The sequence below is a fragment of the Sinocyclocheilus grahami genome, unplaced genomic scaffold (assembly GCF_001515645.1).
Source record: "Sinocyclocheilus grahami isolate Dianchi unplaced genomic scaffold, SAMN03320097.WGS_v1.1 scaffold36.1, whole genome shotgun sequence".
NCBI lineage: Eukaryota > Metazoa > Chordata > Actinopteri > Cypriniformes > Cyprinidae > Sinocyclocheilus > Sinocyclocheilus grahami.
Genome location: NW_015505215.1, coordinates 3524200 through 3548800, shown reverse-complemented (window position 1 = coordinate 3548800; position 24601 = coordinate 3524200). Strand labels below are relative to the sequence as shown.

The 24601-nt window shown below is 38.7% G+C and overlaps 1 protein-coding gene across 4 annotated transcripts in view; it reads right to left on the bottom strand.

Annotated features, from left to right (window-relative positions):
- LOC107581581 (RNA binding protein fox-1 homolog 3-like) overlaps window positions 1-24601 on the bottom strand; it is a 396539-nt gene that overhangs the window by 103160 nt on the left and 268778 nt on the right. Inside the window, exon 1 of one of the 4 annotated variants that reach the window (XM_016267197.1) lies at window positions 22861-23322. The exons of the other annotated variants lie outside the window; for them this stretch is intronic. Coding sequence (XP_016122683.1) covers window positions 22861-22986 — 126 coding nt within the window. The 5' untranslated portion in view covers window positions 22987-23322. Of the gene's footprint in view, window positions 1-22860; window positions 23323-24601 lie in introns of those variants that run through there. 4 annotated transcript variants of the gene reach the window in all.

The following is a 24601-nucleotide window of genomic DNA, read 5'->3' as shown; positions in this document are numbered from 1 at the left end:
TGTTGTTTGCTGAGCTAACAGTGTTATGCACACTACTGTAGTAGCATGACAACTGGGACATGTTTTGTTGTGATTCTCCATGTTGACTGATTTGGGTATATGGAGAGAAATCAATTATATTTTCATCAGTCTGCAGCATTGGTCTTGTGTAGTGTTTGGGGAACTATTGTATAGTTGCACTTTCTCTGTGTACTTCATTTACAGTACTCTAATCATGCTTGTAACACCGCCATGGTGTGCAAACATGCGCCAGCCTGAACTACCGCCATATAAGCTTTCCCAACCAGACTCGATGTAAGCCTAACGGGCCTGGTTGGAAGCTTCGGGGCCTTCAGGGACGATGCTGAGGATGGGGAGAGATAGTTCGCAAGCATCTGCTCTACCACTGGCATCACCTCATATACCTTATAATTCAGCCCCATGATGTTCTTTTGAATAATTTGAGACTGTGGGGCTGTAATGCCAGCGGGATCGCGAGCCTGGCCGCTCTCATCAAACGCAGCCAGGCGAGAGCGGAGCGTGCGCAGTGAGAGCTTGCAGTGATGACAATCAGCTGACCGTGCATGCTCCGCATGGATTTGACACGTGCTTCAGAACGCGGTCACGCAAGGGTGTTCCCAAAGCGAATCTCGACGCAGCTCGAGTTCCTGAAGGGGAATTAGACTTGCTAAAAGTGTTTTAGGTTAGCAACAGCAGTGTGTAACTGGTTCAAAAAGATTAAAGTCATATGAAATGTGTGTGTTTCGTATGGTAACAAAATATTGTTTTTATAAAGTTGTGTATAGTTTTGACAAAAGTGTTCCATTTTGCAAATGAGCTGAAGTGTTGTGCTACTTTGGTGTAGGGTTGTGTTAATTGTGTGTAGTGTTTTGACAAACCGGGCCCTGTTTCCAAATTGTGCTTAAGCCATCGTAAAAAACTGTAAGAACCTCCACACTTATTGGCTTTATTTAATTCAACATTTATATGGTTTTCTTGCCGGTGGCACTATAATTGACCTCACCAAACAAAAACATTTATACGCCTACTTTTTTTTTTTTAATTTGAAAGTGCAAAACAATTCTTTCATTCTTGCTCTTTGATCCAAAAATGATTTGAAAAGTCACATGGCACACTGGCCGCTCCATGTGTCCCGAGGCGGTCCAACTTCCCCCGTCCTCTCTGACCATTAAAGCACAAGCAATAAAAGCCCCTCCTCAGATAAAACCCACCTTTATTCCTCGGCCCTGCTTTCTCGGTCATAAACTACACTCATTTGGCGTCTGATTGTTGGTGGCAGCTGTTTGATGGGGTAAATAAAAATGCAGTAAATAATAGATGGCTCAGATCCTGTGTTTGTTTGGTGCCTGAGTGAAGCGGTGCAGCGCAAAGCGGGTTTAGACGCATATGCAGATATGCGCCGTGCCGGCATGCATGCAAATATGCAACCTAATGCAAATGCATCTCGGTCAATGTTATATCTTCTGACAGTGCAGTGCACTTTGTGGCACTGCCATGGGATTCAGATCAATTACTCGAGGTATTATTTCATCTTAAAAAATGACTTGTTTGGTTTGTGGCTTGTTTAAATGCAGAATGAATACACTTGAAAGGATCCTTCTGATCCAGACGGATACATAAACACTCAGATCTGCCATATATAACAGTGAGATGCCCAATAAACTCTTTTTGTTAGCTTCAGTGCCTAATTGATTTGGATCCATTTAGAATGGACGATAAAGAAGAGGGGCATTTGGTGTAAAATGGAATGGGGGGAGGCATCTGTTCCCCGGAAACTGTTCCCCGTCAGCCAAGTTCCATTACTGGGCCTATTCACCGCAGTATTAACCCTGTCAATGGATCTGTCCAGCCGGCAGAATGCCCCCCGTCCCCCACCCTCACCACCCAGCTGGCCGAGCCTAAACCCCACTTACCGTCCACCACCAGCATTTTTTTCAGCCTGATAAATGCTCATTTCCCACCGAGCGGACGTAATTCCTGAATCCCCTTTTGCTTAGTTAATTTACAGCCATGCACAGGCAATTTTCCTCCGCGCCATATGAGGCGAGCTTCGCCTTCTCTCAATTACCGTAAATTGTCTGCGAGCGCAAGGGGCTGTGAGACATGAACTGAGAGGGCTGGAAGTGATTGGTTAGAAGAGGGTGGGTGAGGAGCTCATTTTCCCAGGGCAGGGCGGGGAGGAACAGGCCAGTCCGGCCAAGGATGGCCGGCGTGTTGTGGACTGTCACGCGCACTGAGGTGAAGCTGATGGCTAATTTACAGAAGGGCCCCCCAAACCCTCCATGGTCTGTGCCCCGTAGCCAAAGCCAGTGAATAGCTGACCTCTTTATAGTGTGTGTGATATACGCTGCAGGTGCATGTGGGGTTATCTATTATGAATGAGACATGTATTGCGCGAAGCATTAGTAATGTATGAGCTGGGGTTTGGTGGAGCACGGCTATGGGTCCTAGCAGCAGTTTCGGTCCCTGCCTCGCCTTCCCTATCTCTCTCTCAAACCACTCACACAGTGCTTCTGATAGCAGCACTAACTCAAGTTACAAGCCATAGCACCTGACAGCTCCTGCACATTCAGCACCGCCTGTCCGATTTGGATGCTGGGAGTTCTGCCTCAGGGGCCACACTCTACTTTCTCAGCTCTTCTGAGGAGAAAAGAGAGGAGAGGAGGAGAGCTGCCTTGACCAGCCCCTCCCTCGCCAACTCTGTCTGTCTATATTTAATCTGACTATAAGCACATCTGGATCCTTAGCCCTGCCTCCTCTCGTTGTCTCTGCCGATGTGCCGAATCCTACCACCCCTATAAATCGCACACATACTGTACCCCAAAATATAGTAAGCCTGATAAAAAAGCCTGTAGTTACGGAGATACTGTATTTTGGCTAACAGCCATTTGCTAAATTGCGTAAACAAGAGTTGTAAAATATATTTTAATCACCTTTTAATTTTCACTTATGTATATATTACATAAATGTAACAATTATTTTTTTAATATAAAATTTGAATAAAAAAAGAAAAAATTATTTGTATGGTAATCAAATTTTAAATTGATGTAAAACATTATTATACATTATCATTTTATATATTTTTTTTATTTCTCTTCATTCTTAGGATGTACACACACACACACACACACACACACACACACATAATGATAAAAAGTAATAATACATTTATAATAATAAAAAGTTAGAATGTATTTTTAAAATATAAATAACAATTTATAATATATACATATAGCGGAACACTTGGGCCTTTCTGGATTTCACTCAGTGGCATTTATATCTCCAGTCTGTCTGTGTTAATCTGTTCATCTGGACAACACTAGCGAAAAGCACATTATATTCCACACCAGTAAGTCACAAGAACTGCCTGAAAAATGTCGCCCGCTTCCATAATTGATGAAGTTAGGTGGGCTCTCAAGACTTTGGCTCTGTAGACTTGCTACAGCTCGCTCTGTACCACCACCAAACTTTTGAGAGTGTGGCGGTCTTCAACCAGCAGTCTCTCTCCTCCATTCAGATGAATTAGTAAAACTTACATCAATAATGCAGGCGTGTTTGAAGCCACAAAAACCAGAGATAGCGAGCGACTGAACAAGCGAGCATGGGTAGAGAGAGCGAGGGGCACAAGGAGAACCTTGGCTTCTCTCAGATATCATGTTATAAACGTGAGAGGAAATCTCATCATACATAATCTGTGCGGCAGTGGACCGCTGGAGAGGAGTAGTTGAAAAAGATGAGAAGGGGCTACAGGATGGAATGATTATGACAGGAGGCATCACTCAGCAGCTGTTTAGAGGGTGGAAAAGGGGCCATAAATCAATTTCACACCGATTATGACACAATGCAGACCTGCGTGAGCTCTGCGGAATTAGCTGTGCACACCGAGGATCATGTTGGGCTAAATTGATCCTTGTAAAAGAAAAAAAGGAGAAAAACTGGCACTACAGAGGGACAGAAAGAAAGACAGAGGGAGAGAGAGGAAGCCAGCAATGAGGCTTTAAAAGACGAGAGATTACAAGAAACAGGGTGGGAGGAACAAAAGTGAAGACAGATTAGTGGAGAGAGAGACAGAAAATGGAGCTGAAGAGCTGCGAGGAGGGAGAGTGGTAGCGGGTCGCTTCTGGTCAATGTTATTGTGGTACTGACTATCGAACTGATGGCAAGCGAAACTCACACACCATTGAGATGCAGGAAATCATACGAATCAGTCTAGAATGTGACGAAAACCTTTTAAACCCACTGACACAATCGTATGCAGACATGGATCAAAAAGTTTGAGATCCTTTTTTCCCATTGAAAATAACACAGGAAATAACCAATGCCTTTTGGGGAAAAAATTCTGATAAAAGATTCAAGTCAAGCAGAAGATGCACTTTGGATGATTTTCACAAACCTATGGCATTCATGGAGTTCAAGTGCTGCTGTCATTTAAACAACAGACAATTTATACATTGTTTTCACTCAAATTATGATGATCATATAATTTGTAATGAAACTGAAAATATACAAAACAAGCATTTTCACTAGTGGTCTCAGACCCTATTGTACATGTAAATCAACAACATAAAATCTTAAAGAGACAGTTCATGCAAAAATGAAAATTCTGTCATCCTTCACTCATCCTCATGTTGTTCCAAACCGGTATGAGTTTATTTCTTGTGCTGAACAAAAAATAAGATATTTTGAAGAATGTTGGCATTTTTTACATACCATCAAAATCAATTGCTATCATCAACTGTTTGGTTTCCAACATTCTTCAAAATATCTTCTTTTGTGTTCAACAGCTGAAAGAACTTTATACATGTTTGGAACAACTTGAGGGTGAGTAAATGATGACAATTTTAATTTTTGGGTGAACTATCCCTTTAAGAAAATTCAAAAGACCGAAACCAGAAGTTCCCAAAGCGCAAAGACATTAAAGAGTGTAAACCAAGGACAGCTTAGTACATGCAAACATGTAAAGCATTTACACACACACACACACACACACACACACACACACACACACACACACACACACACAAAAGTCTGTAATCAGCATGTATGGCACACCTGGACATCAAATGGCAATTTGACTCATTTGATTCATTTTAACGCAGACACTTTAAATGATGTGCTACCACTGCAAATTCTTCCATGTGCCCTCTATGCCAATAACCTTCCCCATCTTAAAAGACAAACATCTCCAACCAAGAAAATGTACAAAGAGATCTGTGCACGATGGAAAGCTCTTGTTGTAGGGGTAGATGCTTAGAAAGCATGTGGAAGACCAGTTGTACTCAGTTGTACATGTGCCACAGATAAAGATGGTGTGATCAATAGCTGATTTATGCACACTTGTGTTATATTAATTGATGAATTCAATTTAATTAAGTCAATATAATTATTATTTGGTTTACTAAGGTGTTCTGTGTTTTTTTTCTTTTTCTTTTTGGTAGAGCACATTACTATGCAATTGCTAAGGTGTTGCTTATTGAAAAGAAAAGAAAAGAAGCCAATCCTTAAGCCCCCTTTGCCTCCTTCAGAGTCAGTCTATGAATTTATTGGCCCATTTTGAACACCACAAAAGTTAGAATCCATTAGGATGAGAGGTGAATTTGAATTTGCAGCACGATTACAGTCAAAACCAACATGAAGTCCAACTACATTTATTCGAACAGACAGAACTTTAAAGACTACGAGGGGATTGGGATGTTCAATCTCAGTATAAACAGAGTTCCTGTTGGGTGGAGACTATCTTTAACCGCTGATAACTTTCCAACTCCACATGCTGTAAGAAACCCAGTGGATGTACTTGAAAGTGCATATCTCACAGTCATATACATGATTCATTCGTCTACATGATCTTTCTCACCCGTCAGAGCAGTTTAGAGGATGACGCTCACTGTGTGTCATAGTATGTGAGTGGACTCCTGTTGAAGCCCACGGATCGTGATGATCACAAGCGTGTGATCGGAGGCAAATCGGTCCGGTAATGATGCTGATGTATCATGCCAGTAAGTACAGGAGCACAAGCAGCCCCTTAAGCAATTATGCTAGCATTAAATAATCATTACGCAACCTCATCAGGAAACCGGCATATTCAATGATACGGGAGAGAAAGAGAGTGAGAGAGGAAGAGCTACATGATTTTTAGAGGAAAATTAAGTTCTGGACTGATGAGTATTGAGCAGCATCAGGCCAGGCAGGCGCTTTGATCAGGGCTCTTTCTAATGAGGAATGGCCTGTTTTACACACATTTAAAGAAAGGGTGAGCCGAGAAACACACACGCATTGGATGAAAAAATATTTTGAGAGAATAAATGGCCTTACAGAAAATGGGTTTCATCTTACGCTGTTTAAACACTTGATTTAAATGTTTGAATCGAACCCAATTTCGATTTCACCCTACTCACCCTGCAGGTCTCTTCACATTACACTTTTGGTTAGAAACTGCAATATGTTTGCATCATCAATGCAAGTGCTAACGGCAGGTGTTTACCCCTGTAGCTATCTAACGATTTACACACAAGATGCAAAATTATTAATTCACTTTCACAAGACAGGATGAATTTCTACTGTACTATTGTGACCTGTGTCGAAACAACTCAATTGTTGTAAAAGAAAAATAACATGAAAAAAAAAACATGTTTTTAAAACATTGATACAATACTGTGAAATAAAAATATTGCTACTGAAAATGCATCAAATACATAAGAGATAAACAACATCCCTACGAGAAAACTAATTAATCTGTGGGTTCGTTTTCAATCTCTTTTGTAATGTAATTTAATGTACTGTAATGTACTAATAAAAATAAATAAATAAGTAAATAAATGTGTTACATTTAGACAACCTGTCTTCAGTGTCTCCCTGAACTGTAATAAATATTTTTTTTTTAAATACATATATACTGTACATTTAAAATATTGATAAAAGTTTGCAAGGAAAAAACTATAGCAATGTATTGATATTTAACTATCAATGAGGCCCTAAAAACATAAAATCTCATGTCAGCAAATCTCAGTCATGTGTTTTTGAGGTCCAAAGAGTAAATGTAAGTTATCTGTTGTCTGGACTATGTGAAGACAGCAAATCAAGATGTGAAAACCCTGTATGATGCTTATACTGGGCAACAAAGTGATGGGGGATGAAAATGACCTAATATTTTCAATGGAAGTGAATTAATGGATTTTAATTTTCTCCAGAATACTGCATGTGCAATTAAGGAGGACTGGCCAGCTGGGGGCTTCCGCGGGGCTTAGCAAACCGTGGTTGTCTCCAAGTGACTATGCCGCAGCACTGTACTGTGTGTGTGTGTGTGTGTGTGTGTGTGTGTATGTGTGAACGTACATGGTTTTTAGTGTAAAAGAATATGTTTATCTCAGAGTATGCAGTGCATGATGGAGTGTGACGCTGAGGTGAGTCGGGGTGCACAAGGTACGTCTCCCACACGCAGCGTTACATTAATTCGACTGGTACAGATGAAGTAATATCTGGAGGGTAGTGTAATTAGTTCAAATTCAATTGGACTCAAATACTTCATTATATACCTGCCAACAACACTAGGGATTGATAGCCATGGTTTCTTTTTCAATTTCCTTTTTTTCCCTTCATTAATGGCTTGGAATTAATGGAATGACATGGTTGAGTCAGGCGATGCTAGAGGAGAGCATTACAGCAGCAGAACTGTATCATGGGGTTATCGGAGCCTTGGTAAGCATTATAACAATTTGTTTCTTGCAAGTATTCATTTGCAAGTACATACAAAGTAACAGCCAGGGTTACTGCAGTGAACCACAACTAAAATCATAAAAAAGAAAGAAAACATTACAAACAAAAATAATTGTTGTTTAAAGGGGTGGTTGACTGGGTTTTTTCTAGGCTTGATTGGGTTTATGGGGTGCAGTCTAACATGTGTTCATGCTTCGTTTTTTAAAAAACGCATTATTTTTCACATAATTTACCTTTATTCCACACCGATCTGTCCCTTCTCTAACAAACGCCTTGATTATTTCCTGTTTTTATGAAGCCCCTCCCTCAGAAATACGCGATGGGCTGAGATTGGTCAGCTGGCTCAGTGTGTTGTGATTGGTTAAACCGCCTCTACAGCGCGTCTGAACATCCCGCCCCTCAAGCTCAGAATGTGCTCTGGTTGTATTGTAAACAATGACGTCCTCTATATTGCTTATCAATCTGAGCCCAATTGAGATGCAGAGAATATTAATGAAGAGGATCCCGCAGAACCTGTTCAAGCACTGCTCTTAATGGTATGTTTGTTTGTTGTTGTCCCATACTTTTAGATATGCTGTTGTTTGTAAATGCTACTGCTTCTGTTAGCTTTAATATGGTTTTATTCTGATTAAAGCTTTAATACAGCACAGCAACCGTACGCACGTCCATGTATAACGCTTCTTCATAGCTATGTGAAAATAAGTGTATAAATGGAACAGTTTGTTGGAGCTGATCTGACGATCTGAATGAGAGAGAGAGAGAGAGAGAGAGAGAGAGATATGCAGAGCAAGGGACGTGAGGAACAGTATTAAGAACTTCTGCTTTAGAACATTGGTTTTGAAACTTGTGAATCCATTAGAATTGTTAGAAGACAGAATCGCGATTCATATATGAACAGATTTTTACGTGCACCTCTAGTTTTCTCTTCCTCTTCTGTAAAGCAGCACAATAAGACCTCGCCCCCTTTGCTGCGTGTTCCCGGGGGCGGGGTTTATCAGGGTTCGTGACGTAACGGACCTGGGAAGAAGCTCGTTGTAGTCCCTTACCAGCCGTTTTTGTAGGCATTAAACTGCCAGAATTTTAAAAGACGATATCTCCGTTTGCATTGAACTTTCAGCGCTGCAACTTTGCAGATATTGCTTATGCTCAAACAGCAACATTACACACTAACTAACGTTAAAAAAGTGAAATCGCAATCAACCACCCCTTTAACTGAAATGAAATATTAAAAACTAAAACTGAACAAAATGTATAAAAACTATATAGACATTTAAAAACAATACAAAACTAATAATGAAAGTTACTAAAAATTAAAACAGAAAACGTAAAAATAAAATCGAATTCAAAATATGAACTAAAACTATAATAGTATCTCAATGACACTAAAATAACACTAGTAACATCTAAATTGAATGAATGAATGTAAAATATAACATTAAATAAATAATAATGTATACAATTATGTTGTACATGTTTTTGCCGTTTCAACCAAAAAAAACTAAGAAAAAAGCACATTCCTTGTTGACAGTCTCCTACATTTCCCATAACCCCTTGGGATTTTCCACTTCCTGTCTGTAAAACCCCATATGAACACTGAACATTAAAGATACTTATTAAAGATATACACTCTAACAAAACAGTGCAAATCACATGAATCTTTTTCTCTTTTTTTGTCAGTCCTGGCAGGACGATGTCTTACTTTCTATTACGCTTACATTCAGAACTGTGAATGCAATCGTAGAGATACTCAGCACAATACATTCATATAAACTAATGCCCCAACCTCAACACTGTTGTCTTATTAAAATATTTGTTCGCACGGCTCAGTGGCCTTTAATCTTCCAGGGATCTGATTTTATATTTGTCTTCGGCGGATTTACTCCCTAACTCTGCCTCTGTTTACCTAGTGTAATTGACAAGCCACTTAGAGGAATGGGAAAAGCAAAGTGGGACGGCATGCCCTGTGCATCAGCATGCCTCCTCCAGTCCGTCAATGTGTGACTGTATGTTTGTTTAGCATCTGCTATACTTGTCTAAAAACACTTGCCTGATGCACAGGGGACATCAGTTCCCTCTCTCTCTCTCTCTCTGCTGTCTGTTGACCTGTGGCTGACACAATCAGCTTGTCACTGCAATTAATAGAGGCAGGAGATATTCTGAACTTCCTGTTTCTACTTTTAGCATTTGAAGGGTGCTGAAAATGTTTGCCGGCCTTCATATGCCACAAATTACTTGACAGAAGTTGACAAGTTAATGAGAACATAAATGTCAAATTCGGTGAGTTAGTGTGACAGAAATGCAATATTGGAAACATTTTTCAAATTTAATGCCACATTCTTTAATTAGGAAAAACATGTTATTTAGAGGTTTTTTTTTTGTTGGTCAAAATGTAATAAAAGTTCAGAATAAAACAGACAAAGCTATGTATTAAACCATAAAGTGCAGCCCCAAAACATCTGGACACTTAAAACGTACCAATTTCATCACATTAAATGCAAAATATTTCACATTTGATAAATAAATTAACTTTTTATTTATAATTTTTTTTTGCAAATACTGTTAAGTAACAAGGTAATTTTTAGTGGATGTATGAAGCTAGTTTTCCTCAAGTTCCAACAGGTTATATACAATCTTTCAAAGAAACCATTTGATAAAAATGAAGCTTGTAGTTTTAAAGGATAACATTATAAATATTTAAAATACATACAAATAATTAAACTTAGTGGGACCATTGTATGAATGCCTTTTGTAAAAAAAACAGCAAACAAAATGCACCGTGCTTGTGCTGTGTGCAGAAGAGTAAATAAATAAAACAGAAGCTATTCTTTTTTCTTTTGTAAAATGTACCGGTTATTTGTTGCCATCTGCCCTGTAGATGAAAGGTTAAAGTTACAAAGAGGGTCTGATGTTGCATGCAGGTTTTAGTGCCAACCTTGGAATGAGCTTTTGACATCTTGCAACAACAGTTCAATACCCATCCAGGGGAGCCTCCATCGCCCGTGCTTGACGGGGGAGCAGGCAAAAAGACGAGCCTTGGCACCTGGTGTCTAAAAACCCTGTGACTGCTCTCAGCTGGGAGGAGGAGTTCTGGCTGATGTAAAAGCTATCTTTGATCTGAATAAAAAGCTGAAGGCTCTGGAAGGGTGCACTTTGCCATTATTCATGGGAACTTCAAAGCCTTCGTAATTAAATTGGAAGAATACCTAACAAAGAAACAGCCACAACGGAAAACTAAAGAGAGAGAGAGAGTTAGAGAGAGAGAGTGGGAAAAAAGGAGAAGGAGAACAAATACTGGTGCCAAAGCGAAGCCATGTTGGGTGATGTCGGGAAAGATCCTGAGGGATGTTGGGTAGTGGTGCAATCCCGGAGCACAGATGGATCTGGAGGTGGATCTGAGCGGTGAATCACATCATCTCTCCCCTCCGTCCTCTCCTGGAATGCCACAGGCTAGCGTATGGCTCGCTATGAAGAGGCTGACCGCTACCAGACTGGTCTGTGGGGGCTGCATGCTGCTAGATACCCCCTCTATGCCCCTAAAATTACCTCCAATCCATCATCTATCACAGATATGACCTAATCGATAGGTGGGCTCCCACTGCTGCCAATGTCAGGGATTTTTTTCTCCTCTGTCAGAAGTTCTGTGGAGGTAGGAGTGAGGTCGGAAAAGTGCCGGGTAAATTGCTGAGTCGCCTGCAGCCCACAGACTTTATTCATCTTATCAAATTACAGCCACCTCAATAACCATCTCGTGGGACTCGAGACAGAAGAACAAGATTTCTCAATATTTCCAGTACTTGCTTGATTTCATTGTTTTTCTGATGAATGGTGAACACAGAGTGTATGAATGTTGAAAGGTGCCAAAAGAGGATGCTGATTCACTAAAGCAGTCATCTACAACCGCAAACAAATTTCATAACGCTAAACTCAGTCCTGGATTGAGAAGATTCACATGCAGTTATCACAACACTCTAATATTACTCTTGATATTGTGACGATTTGTGACTAAATAATAACAATTGTCTGACTAGCAACTTTTATGTTTTAACTTTAGCGTTTTAAGTTTTGTTTAATTAAAACTTATGGGTAGAAAGTATCACTACTAATTAATTTGTATATATTTTATTCTGTATATAGAAAAATAAATAAATTGATTGTTTACCCAAAAATGAAAATTCTGTCATCATTTATTTGCCATCAAGTTGTTCCAAACCTATATGAATTTATTTCAACTTCTGAACACAAAAGAAGATATTCTGAAGAATGTTGGTAACCAAACAGTTGGCGGTAGCCATTGACTTTCATAGTATACAAAAAAAGTACTATGGAAGTCAATGGCTACCGCCAACTGTTTGGTTACTAACATTTTTCAAAATATTTTCTTTTAAGTTCAGCAAAAGAAAGAAACAAGTGGAGGGTGAGTAAATGATGAGATCATTTTTAAATTTTTTGGTGAACCATCACTTTAAACAATAATAAAAACTACAGTTCTGGAAAAACTACACTGTAACTTATGTTTATAGAATGTTTAAAGAGCATGGATTAAAAATGACACATACAATACAAAAATGTTTGAAAAATTTAATTAGACTGTAAAAAAAAAAAATTAACTTGCACTTTTTGAGTGAAAATGTTTTTTTTAGTGTACTACTAAATTGAAACTGTCTGTCTCTGTATACCATTATTCATATGCAAAATTAGTTGTTTGTCTTTACTCATACTTTTTACCCTTTTTAAGTTAAATATAAAATAAATATTTACACCTGCCATTTAATAAAATCATTTTTCAAAGTACAAAATCTACTGGTGCATGAACCATGTTTTTCCCTTATTTTATAAATACACTGTAAAAAGCAAAACTTTTCAACCTGATCTAAATTTTCTTGTTGATTCAGTAATTATTAAATAATATTTATAACTTCAATAGAACAAGTTAATTTAGATGCAACCATGTGAACCACATAACCATATTTTTAGGCTACTTTATTATAATTATTATTATCGTTTGCATTATCAAAGTAATCTACATAAACATTTTCACATTTGTATAACATTTGTTTGCTGTTTACTGATAAAAATGGCATCACAAAGACCTTCAACTTGTTTCGTATGCATCTCTGAAGGCACTCCGAGTCGAGTCTCTCAAATTCAGTGTGAACAGCTCGAGTGATTAGAGTAATTACTTATGACAGAAAATGCAGAGCTGCTAGCATCCAAAGCATCCCTCGGCCCGGCCTGTTTTCATTACACCGCATCTCACTCACACACACAATACTAGTGATCAACCTCAACAGCAATCATCTTAATTTCTAATTATCCCAATTAATGTATGCAAATGGGGTTAATTCAAACTTATTGAAACCGTTTCGAAAGCTGTGCAATCAACGAGCAGCTCCATCAATTAACATCAATATTTGTCTTGCTTTGATTATTTAATTTTCCCATGGTAATGGCCACAATTAGCAGTAATTAAGAGCTTCCGTATGCGAGAGGAACCGAGCTGTTGATTAGAAGAGTATTGAAAGGTGCCAAAGCTGAATCCCTCCCTTCCAGCTCCTCTTCCCTCGTGAGGAAAAAAATGGGCAAAAAGAGAAAAAAGAAAATTGAATCAAAATGGAGCAACATGAAACTGATCTACAAAATAGTGTGGAAAAAAATATATACGGACACATACTGACAGCAAAGATTTCTACAGTCTGTCGAGAGTATCAAAAAAAAAAAGAGGGTGATTAGTTTTGAACGTAAAAGCTATGTACCGCAATGCATGCTGGGTAAAATGTTCTGTGACATATACATATATATATATATATATATATATATACAAAATGGAGTTTCAACAATCAATTTGCAGCAGTCACAAAGGAGGCGATATGTCAGCGCACATTTCATTAAAGTTTCTGCTTTCTTTGTTTCTCTATGGTATGCAGTGAAAGGCCCTGTTAATCAGTGGTATATGTTGGATTATTTATTGCAAGCATGATAATGTCATTATTGTGCATGTGGGGCCACAGGGATTGGCTCACTTTTTGCTGTGCGTGTGTAGAACAGCCCGCAGATAATGCATTCAGCAGAATTACACTAATACCAGCAAACATAAAAAAATCTGTCGAACAAAAATCTAAATCATTTCTACTAGCTGGCCCTATAGGTTAATATTACTGTGCCTGACAGCAGCACCTGAACGAAATGAAAATATATTGCAATTAGAGCAGGATTGATTAATAGACGGCCCTATATTAAACTATGCTTGACTAAGCTATACATAATTCACCAGCTGTGTTACTGAGCTTTGCTTTAGTATTGGACTGAAAATGGCTGCAGGGTTTATGTAGTGCTAATTGTTCAGCAGGTGAGCGTCTGCGCTAACAACACTGTATTACCCTTCGGAACGCTGGAAATGAACTCATTCATTTACAAACCACAAGAGTACAGGCTAGCTAACTAAAACCGTGTTGTAAACACATGAAACTGTCAGCAATTAGGTCTAGCAATGTGAAAAACACACCATGCCGCTAAGGTCAAAGGCTACTGAACTTTAAATGTCAACAACAAATGTCCCTCGCTAAGCTAATTCTACGCTATTGGTGTCAGAATGTTGTCGTGTTTGACAGCTGACTGAAGCGCGCCGCGAACGCTAAGGTAATTACTGAGGGGAACCACATCGCTAGTACCTTCTAACTACCGTAACCTTCTGAATGTCAGGTTGAAGACCTCGTCATACTGTCTATGATCCTTGCTTTGGAGGACCTCCTGCAGGCACTACATGTACAAAGTGAGGCATGCTAATTAAAAACACGTTTTCACGCTAACCTTTAAAACGCGAACCCGTGCTTTAATGGCCTTTAGATAACGTGGTATCTGTGCTATCAGGGCTGTGCACCTATGTCGATCCCACCTCACCTTTACATAGCTCTCTTTCAATTAGAGATAGCGAGAGCGAGAACGAAAGAGGGGGGAGAGAGATGACTAGCGTCTCTTTTTTATGTGAGCGGAGACTTGAGGGAAGCTGTCTATAGGCCCTTAATTTACGGCGGAGCAAAAGTGGCTAAGCAGATGGAGACAGATACAGTGGGACACGAGCTTCTCGTACACACACACACACACACACAGACACGTGCATGCAGCTTCTGTCGTAAATTATGCTGAGCGGTGGAGAATTTATGGGGCACAAATATCTCAGTACCAGCCTATCATTTCCTAAGCACTGTCAGTGTAATTCTTTCCTTGCCTGTCTAAACACACAGATAAAGCCGGTCTTGACTACAGCAGAGACTGAGAAGAGACAGATAGACATGGTTAGGGATGGGGAGGTGGCAGCGATGAAAAAAAATAACCATGTGGAGAGGATGGAAGAAGTGGCATATGTTCGCTAGTGTGTTAAAGAGGGCGTTTAAATTCAAATATCACATATGAAGCTTTGATTACTGTCGACGTGTTTGTTTAAAGGTATATTCCGGGGTTCAGTACAACATAAGCTCGAACGACAGCACTTGTGTCAACATTGACTACCGCCAATTAATCCTCCTTTTCTTTAGTGAGACACTTACAATGGAAATGAATAGAGCCAATCTGTAAATATTAAAATACACAATACATTTAATAGTACAGCTACAAGAGGCAAACAATTTAACATATTTTTTCAACCATTTAATGACGAGAACAAATATATAGCTTATATAAAATAAAACTTAAGTTTTAACAGAAAACAAATATATGTACACTGCCTTGGTATCAGTTTTTTTATTATTTTTTATTAATATTTTTATTCAGCAAGTAACAGATATTTATGGTACAAAATAATTCTTTTTCAAATAAATGCTGTTCTTTTGAACATTTTATTTATGAAAGTATCCTTAAAAATCATATTTAAAAAATGTAAAAAAAAAAATAAAAAATTTAATTAATAAAGCAGTTCAACTGTTTTTACCATCGATACTAATAAGATATGTTTCTTAAGCACCAAATCAGCATATTAGAATGCGACATTGACGACTGAAGTAATGGCTGCTGAAAATTCAGCTTTGCAATCAAAGGAATAAATTACATTTTATAATAAATTAAAATAGAAAACAGTTATTTTAAATTGCAATATTTCATAATTACATTTTTTACTGTATTTCTGATCAGATGAATGCAGCCTTGGTGAGAATAAGGACTTACTAACCTGAAATCTTACTGACCCCAACATTTTGAATAGTACTAAGAGTAATACTAAATAATAAAATTATAAGCTTTACATTTATGCATTTAAATCCTTCAAAAAAATGGACCCACTCTAAATGCCTCACAATAACCTTGATTATCAACATTATCCCACAAATGCTGTCAACTGAACCCAGTATAACCCAGAATGTGCATAAGCTTAAAAAAAACCTTTAGAAAGCAGAAAAACAAGCAAACAAACAAACACAAAAGTGAAAAAGCCACTTTTAAGTATTCTTCTCATATGTACCAAAGACTCCACTGATGCCAAAAAGGTCCGTACACCCAATCTCTCTCAACAAACTAGGTATGGCTGAGAGAAAAGAGAATGTTTTGAACCAGTACAGCAAAGAAATAGCAAAGGAGATGAAGGGGCGGCATTATAAATTCAGCTCCAACTTTACAATGTGAGAGATATACTCCGGGTGACCCAGCGCCGAGATTTCGGGGCTTATAGAGGCTTAATGGGAAAGGTGGTCGGGGCTGGCGTATGGCGTGTGCCCTTTTGCTACCCTCGAAGATCTGGCCATGAGCAGCGTGCAAAGTACACATTCTTTGATAAAACAGCATCCAATTTACCCAGCTATTCTCCCCTCGCTCGCAAAGGAGCTAAAGTACTTTGCGTGTCTGCTAAGGAAATGAAACTACCTCAACACAGCTAATTAACTCGTCTTGGAGGAGCAACAGAGAGGAGACTCCAGTTGCATTGCCTCAAAAAGTCATTCAGTTGAGTTGATCTGGGGGAGGATGATGAGAACAGGCTGTCTGAGTGAGGATAGTGGTGTCTGAGCTGCATAAGTGATTAAAAGAAACATAAATAAAACATAAAAAAGGAGAATGAATGACTGTGAATACGCCACTAAAAATGTATTTCTAAATGCATTATAGCAATGCTCAAATATCATGTAGGACAAATTAGACACAAGTTGACATGAAAAATCTAAATAAACTTCTATGTAGATAATTGTTTAATAATATTCAAAAAAAAATTTTCTCAACAAAGTTTTCACAGTTAACCTGCTAAATGTGACATAAAAAATTGTTGTATTTAATTTTATCTACACTATAAACACATACACTCGGCACCGTAAAGACATGTTTAGTGGACCACACTGCTCTGAGGAAATGCTCCTGCTTGTCCTTTCTCTGACTGTACAGCTCGCATAAATAAAAGACATCAGCAAGTGGAATATTCTTTTAAAGACATACTTTTATTTTTTATAAGAATTTGCACCGACATGACAGTCACGTGCGAAACTAAAGCACTTTGTAAGTTGCTCTTCATGAGAACATCTGCTAAATTATTAGTCATACATGCCTCCGCTGTACGGCCCATGCAGAGAATTTAGACCTGAATAGGTGAATAACACCTACAGTATGTGGGCACGAATTGATCTGTGCAGCATATCTGCACTGATACACAGATAACTAACTACACTCCAGCCTGAAGTCTTCTAAGCATCACAGGGTCTTCAGAGATTTATTAAGATGCACCCAATGCATCTAGAAGACCCTGGAGGACCCAACCTTCCCATAATTCTCACCCCTAGAGGATAACCGTGGTGCAAAGCCAGTGGCGGCCCAGCGTGCATTGCAGCAAAGCACAGAAACATCAATACCGATGCACACTCTCAACACTGGGGCTTATGGGGAACATCACACCATCTGCAGACATCTAATGCAGACACACTCACACACATGCTACAGCTCTGATGTTTTTCTCTTAATTCCACTCAAAGCAGACACAGCGACATGATGTTTTTGATTAGTTGTAGTTTTACAACTTCTACATATTAGGCGCGCAATCAAACCTGAGAATTCAGTTTTTGAATTACAATCTTTTTACATTTTACATTTTAAAAAACATCAATCATTTATTTATCAGCACAATCAACAAGTTTCTTTCAAATGTTTATAAAAATGTGACTGATCAGATTTAGTTTTTAGCTTATGATCTAAATATCTATATAGAATTGATCAGAATCTACAAACTGAAAGTGAAGAAAAGACAATTGAATATATCATCAAATTATCAAAGTATTTAAAAAATAAATCACTGAGTTAAAGTTTTTATTACTACTACTACTACTAATAATAATTGTATTAAATTTACATAAATACTACTATAAATAAGTTTAATAACCTAAGAAACATATTTTGAGTGACTTCAGAACTAAACCTATAACAGGGCATTTCATGACTAAATATAAAGATGTTAAACATGATTAAACAACTAAATAGAAATATATAAAGTGTTAAGTCAAATGGTTAATCATCAGCTCCGGAAAAAGAAGCTTAGAGTAAAATGACTAATTTCTATTGTGTGCCCAATTATGGAGGAAGATAAACATGGGGATGGCTAAATAGATGCCGATATGGTGGCCTAATAAATAACAATACAATGCATCATTAACACTAGGGCACAGTGAAGGAGAGGACTTTGGTGAATTAGCTGCATGAACTAAATAATGCAGTGCAAAAATTCAAAGAAACTTTTTTGTTGATTGTGCTGATGCGATTTAAAAGCCCAAGAAAATAATTACGCCTTTGATTAAATCACCAGCACAGACCGCAAATACTTTAGGCTATAGAATTACTACAAAATTCACTTGAGTGCTGAAGTCATTGTGTTTTTGGAATCCGCAGGTTTTATTTCAGAAACTCGATCCCTGGAATTGATTAGCCTCATAACATGAATAATGTGATGATCCAAACAATGACATGAAAAATCTTTCTTTCTTTCCTAACTGTTCCAGAATCCATAACTAATGCAGCACTAATGCACACTTCATTTTTATGCATACAAAATATATTCCTTCAATTTAAGATGTGCAAGATTGAAGGGATGACAAGACAGAGACAAATGGTGGCACATCACTGGTATTGTAATCAATAATTTAGTGGAGCTGATAGAAACGATATTTTAATGAGATCCAGAGCACTTCACATAACACAGAAAACCTATGGAGAGCCTTTCTATTTAGTATTAATATGAAAATGCTATGTTCACTTTACATCAATGCAGAGCAATGCTAGTCTGGGGAAAACACTCCCCTTGTTGTGTGTGTGTGTGTATATATATATATATATATATATATATATAAGTTCAAATGTGTGTGTTGCACCACTGCACTACGATGCTCTCAGATCACATACCTATTTCCTATAATAACCTGCTTTTAATCTCAGGAGTATTTAAACTTTGCTTTGATTAGTTGTCGATGCTGATGAGATGTCCATTTCACCGGTCAAGACTTTTTTTCTTAAAACAAGCATGCACAAATTAACTCTCATTTCTGGCGGGACTCTAATGAGTAAAACTAATTTTGTACGAGGTGATATAAAAGGATCCCTTGAATTCAAAACAAAACACATTTCTTTTCAAGCACAATCTCATCTGAGCGACCGGCTCATTAATTTGATCTTATCAGATGTGTTTAAGAGTAGAAACAGGCTAACTACAATACCGTTAGCAAAACAATTACCTATTGATACGCAGTATTGATACAACCGGCTATACAGATTCATCCTCATTGCGGCTGTCGTTAATTTCCACTTACTGTTTCTAGACAAACCAGAAAGAAAACGAGACTGTCTGAAGCTAACATCTGCTTTAGAGCAATGGACATCAGCTGATCCGTATTCCCCGGGGTTTCGCTTCCATTTCCGACCCATTATGTCATCGCTATTGATGAGCGAGTGTATACTGAGTTACGCTCATAGTGAGAGTTTGAGTGAGTCCGATGTGCGTGCACACACACATGAGCGGTGAACGTATGTTTCAAATATCTGATCATTGTTAGCAGGGGTTGGTGTCACTCAGCAGGAAGTCTTCAGGGGGGAATGAGCTCCGACTATCTCTCCTGTGCAGCACAGAAAAAGAAACGGCTTCAACCACTCCCTATGTTTCTTTGACTTTCCTTTCTGCTCACACTAGCCCACCCGTCCAATTATATCTCATTGTGGCTAAGCATTCGTATCCCTCTCAATCCTCTCTCATTCATGGATTTCATTTCCCCACACCTTCCTCTTCCTCTCTTTAATGTTTCCATCCTTGTTATTCCACCTACCTCTTCTCTGGCTGTTTTCAAAGCTGGCTTTATTCCTCTCTATAGCTCTAGACATGCGAGAGACCACCTGCAGCAGAGCAGGTGAAGCTTTTGTGCTGACAATTCAACATGTGAAATCCACACAATGTTTTTTTTCCCCTATACGTGTGCGTGTGTGTATTTTGGAGTTATACTTGCAAAATGACTTCGACCACTGCTAGAAATGACTAAAAACTCACTGGAGAATAAGCTTCTAATATTCAGCTCCATGGCTCAGGAGAAAATCATACAATAGCGAGAATTGTTTAACTATCCTGAGCATGGGTAAAGATTTTCGGTCCTCTAGGGAAGGAGAGATGCTTGCACAAGCAGATTTACTGCTCCGTATTGACTCAAGACTTGAGAACCAGCCTCTGCCGCAATAAAACGAGAGGGAGGGAATCTTATCCAGCCAAATTTAAATTAAATGTAGATAGAGGTCACGTTTGCTAAAAAAAAAGAAAAAAAAAGAATGTAATGGAGAATTTTTTTTCATATCTGTGAGGACCTTTTTTTTCCTTTTTTTTTAAACGCTCACTTGACATCACTGTCTGACAATTCTTTTTTTATTTTCAATACCAGACTGTATCAAACGACAGTGGTTTGATGTTTAAATGAGGTTACAGATCAAGCTACTGAACTAGAAACACGTTCTGCCTCTGCAATTGTTTTGTTCTGCAACTCCACACAGTGTGTGAAAAAACATTGTTTGCTAAAAAAAAATAACCTGCATGATGCTACGGCTCAAAATTTTTCTATTAAATGGAAAACAAAAGCTGTGTGCATCCCTAGTTAATTCCTAATCCAGTGAAAACGGACAGTAATGCAGCTAAACAGCATTTAGCAGCGCTAGTTCATGAAGTCAGCGGTCAAAATACACACACACACACACATACACACACACAGATGCATGACACACAAATTAACTTCACAGACAAGCTGTACATTACGTGAAAATCAAGAACATTCAACATTTTTATCACTTCAAAAAAGAATTGGGTTCTCACATGCTTGTAGACATTAAAATATCTTTAATTGAATTGTATGAGAGTCGTTTGATTTAGGAAGTGTCTAATTGCATACACATTAAATTAAAATTTTTGTAAAAATACATTAGACTTTTGTATAACTGTAAAATGAGTAAGTTTACTTTTTGTAAAACACACTTTCCTTTCACTATATTGTTTTTGAAGCACACAAAGCCGTTTCCTTTAACTATTTTTTATTTTTTTGGAGCATAGACTGCAATCTGAGATGAGACACAGGTGTGGAATCCGACACGAAAGAACGAAGACAAAAAAAAAAAAAAGAAGAAACAAATCTTATTACAATTCACAATCTACAAGATGTGACGTGCCGTGTGTGGCTACCATTTCAGCAGGTGAATAAAAGCAAAGAATAGCAAAAGGAATAACGAATGGGATCCTGTAGAATCCCTGAGGGTGTGATAACTCCTTCTGAATCTGTCTGTATTATTTGGAAGTGAGTCATACTAAATTTGATAGATGGGAACAAGTCTGCGTTTCATTTTTTTTTTTAACTCTCACAGCATCCGACTTCAGGGGAAAAAAAATCTGAAATCGCTGTAACAAAATAGCAATATTAAAATCGAAACAAACCCCAGCTAGCGCCTCAAATTCAACGAGCCCAATATGACAGATATTTGAGAGACGTTTCTCACAGCTAATCAATTACGGGTGTACACAAAAACAAGCCCTGACATCTTGTCGATGACATCTGTTTAAAATCAGATGAGGAATTATGAGGACGCTCAAACACGCAAGCATTTACAGGATGAATTCTTAAATACGCCTTATTTGTATGCACAGACACACATGTACACACAGTGAACGGCGCTGGGACAGCAGAGGCCCGGACAGCTGGTGTTGTGTGTGTGTTTGCCGGGACAGCGACTGTTAAGGTGATGAGTGAGGAGCGATTTGGTAGCAGCATGAGGCAGGTTATCTCTCAACAGCCTTATCATTCTTTATATCTGAGCAATAACACACCGTCTAGAGGAAAGCAGCAGCCTGCCATCACACACGCCGCCCATAGTAAAACACACATGCGGCCAAAAACAATCACCGCAGCCCCTCATGTGCCACACAATTTCCAAGCACCTTCAGAAAAGTCAGCCAGTCCCCATTTACTAGAACGGACTAATTCAGTGACATCTGTCTACATTCGGCCAGTGAGTAGCTCACAAAAAGCAGACAGAGACAGATTCACACAACTTCTGAAACAGAGAGCATTCAATGTAATTAAACAAGAAGGACGTCAATACAGCTGATTCGGTTAAACTAAATTACAGTCCTGGGTTTTTGAAAACCTTTCGACAAAATGGAGTGAATTCTTGAAAGAAAAAACACAATTTGAATTGAGGAAGTGATGTGTGATCGACTCTGGATACAAATGGGGTGTTATATATATATACTGTATATATATATATATATATATATATATATATATATATATATATATATAAACATAAAAATAAAAGAATAAAAAAGACTTGTTTTATAAAAAATATGTAAAGAAATTAATTAACACTTACAGACGCTTACTGTATATGATAAAAATTAAAATAACAAAGATACAAGCAAGAAAGTTTGTATAGTGCATGGAATAACTATAGTATTAAAGCAAAATTGACACTGCAAAAACTCACAGCATGAATGAAAAGACGGGAACAGAGAAGGATGACCCCTGCCGAGGGCTTTGAGGGAGGAGGGATATGAGGAGGAGGGGGTGAACACAATGCTAGCACGTGTCACCCACAAGTAGCAGAAGAAGAAGAAGAAGAAGAAGAAGAAGAGGAAGTAAGAGCGAGCGCAAGACAGAGGCATTGGGATTGCCTTACCTCGGGTAGGTAGAGGAACGCAGGGGGACACTGGAGAGAGTGAGTTAGCATCCCTGAGCCGGAGAGCAGAAGACAGCCTGTGTTGGCCATTGAGCACAGCATGTGGTAGCGGGACGTTTTGCGCATTAAGCTGGGAGATCCTCTCTCTCTCTCTCTCTCTCTGAAACCCTCACTCTGTCTCTATTCCTTTTTCTTCTTTGTTTTGTGCAGAAGTCTTTGTGATTCTATCTGCTTCTCTTTTTTTTGCTGTTTCTTTTTCTCAGCTGTTCTGGAGGTGGGCTGAATGCGGGCTTGCGAGTCGTCTGAATGGTCCTGGGCCCTCTGTCATCAAGGCTCAGCTGCGCACTTTCACTTACACTCTTACACACGCACACACACACACACACACACACACATACGGAAGCCAATGTGAGCCCTCGGAGAGAAAAGGGGAGGTTCTGCCAGAGAGAGAGAGAGCAGGAGGAGGAGGAGGAAGGGAGAGATGCTGAGAGGGAGGAGGCAGGAGTTCCCGGGGGTATTCAAAGATCAAACAGACCCACTGTAGAAAATGAAGGGAATGTATAATGACATCACAACAGCTGATCTCGGCCATTAATTGCAGATCTCCGCAGCCACGCGCGAGACAGCTCGCAAAACATTTGATTTGCTTTTGATTATCTTTTCATTAATTATTCACTTTAATCATCAGACTTCCTGTAAGGAATAAAGGAAATGACACCTGAATATACGATTTTTGTTTAAAGGGATTTATTAGTAACAATTCTAAATTAACAATTACTCAATAACTCAAGGTGATCAAAGGTGATGGCCACCGAAGCCAGAGTCTTGTTCCAAGGTTGGGGAGAGTGAGATAGCCCTAAGCTGGACTGGAATATGTGTTGGGTTCATTTAGGGTCTTTGGGGGGTTGATCTATTTCCCTTTGGATGCAGACACACCAGATGTGCCCCCATTATGGGGGAACAAACCCCCACCGATGCAACGCACTACAGCCGCCAAAAACAACCACGCAACCCATCCACAACGTCCTTTAGTGGACCTTTATTTGCTTTTCTTTTGTTATATATAGTGTTTGGAATGATGTACAACAGAGGGGGGAAAAATATTTAGCTTTTTCAGCGAAAGGAGGAACAGACGAACACAGCTTTAATTCACTTTTGATTATTGTTTTGATTTTAACATAAAAAAACTCTGACCTTACTTTGAATCCTGATTTATTGATCTCTCAGGTAAGAGATATAATGTGTGGTTTGTACAGTAAGGCCCAATCCCAATTCTATTTTATACCCCTTACCCTTCCCCTCTGCCTACCCCTTCCCCTTGTCCCTTGAAACAGAGTATCAAGGGGTAGGGGTGAAAATATTCCCCTAAGAATTGGGACACCACTACTATACGTCACACGTCATCATACGTCGTCTAGCTCCTACAATACACACACATACTGGTGTGCTGTGTGCATTAGAGCCTTTAATTACCGTTCTATATTAATGCGCTCCTTACTGACACACACACACACACACACACACACACACACACTCAGATATAGCGCAGCTCACACATCCAGGAGCAAAGAAATTTGTCAACGCTGCCCCATGACTTTTATTAATAACAGTTTAAATACTGAATTGCTACATTATATTTTCCAGAAACGAGACGATAAAATCGCTGTTTTTGAAGTAAACTCACTCTAAAAAGAGAAACACACAGATGAGCATACACGCAACTTTCATCTCTCTCTCTCTC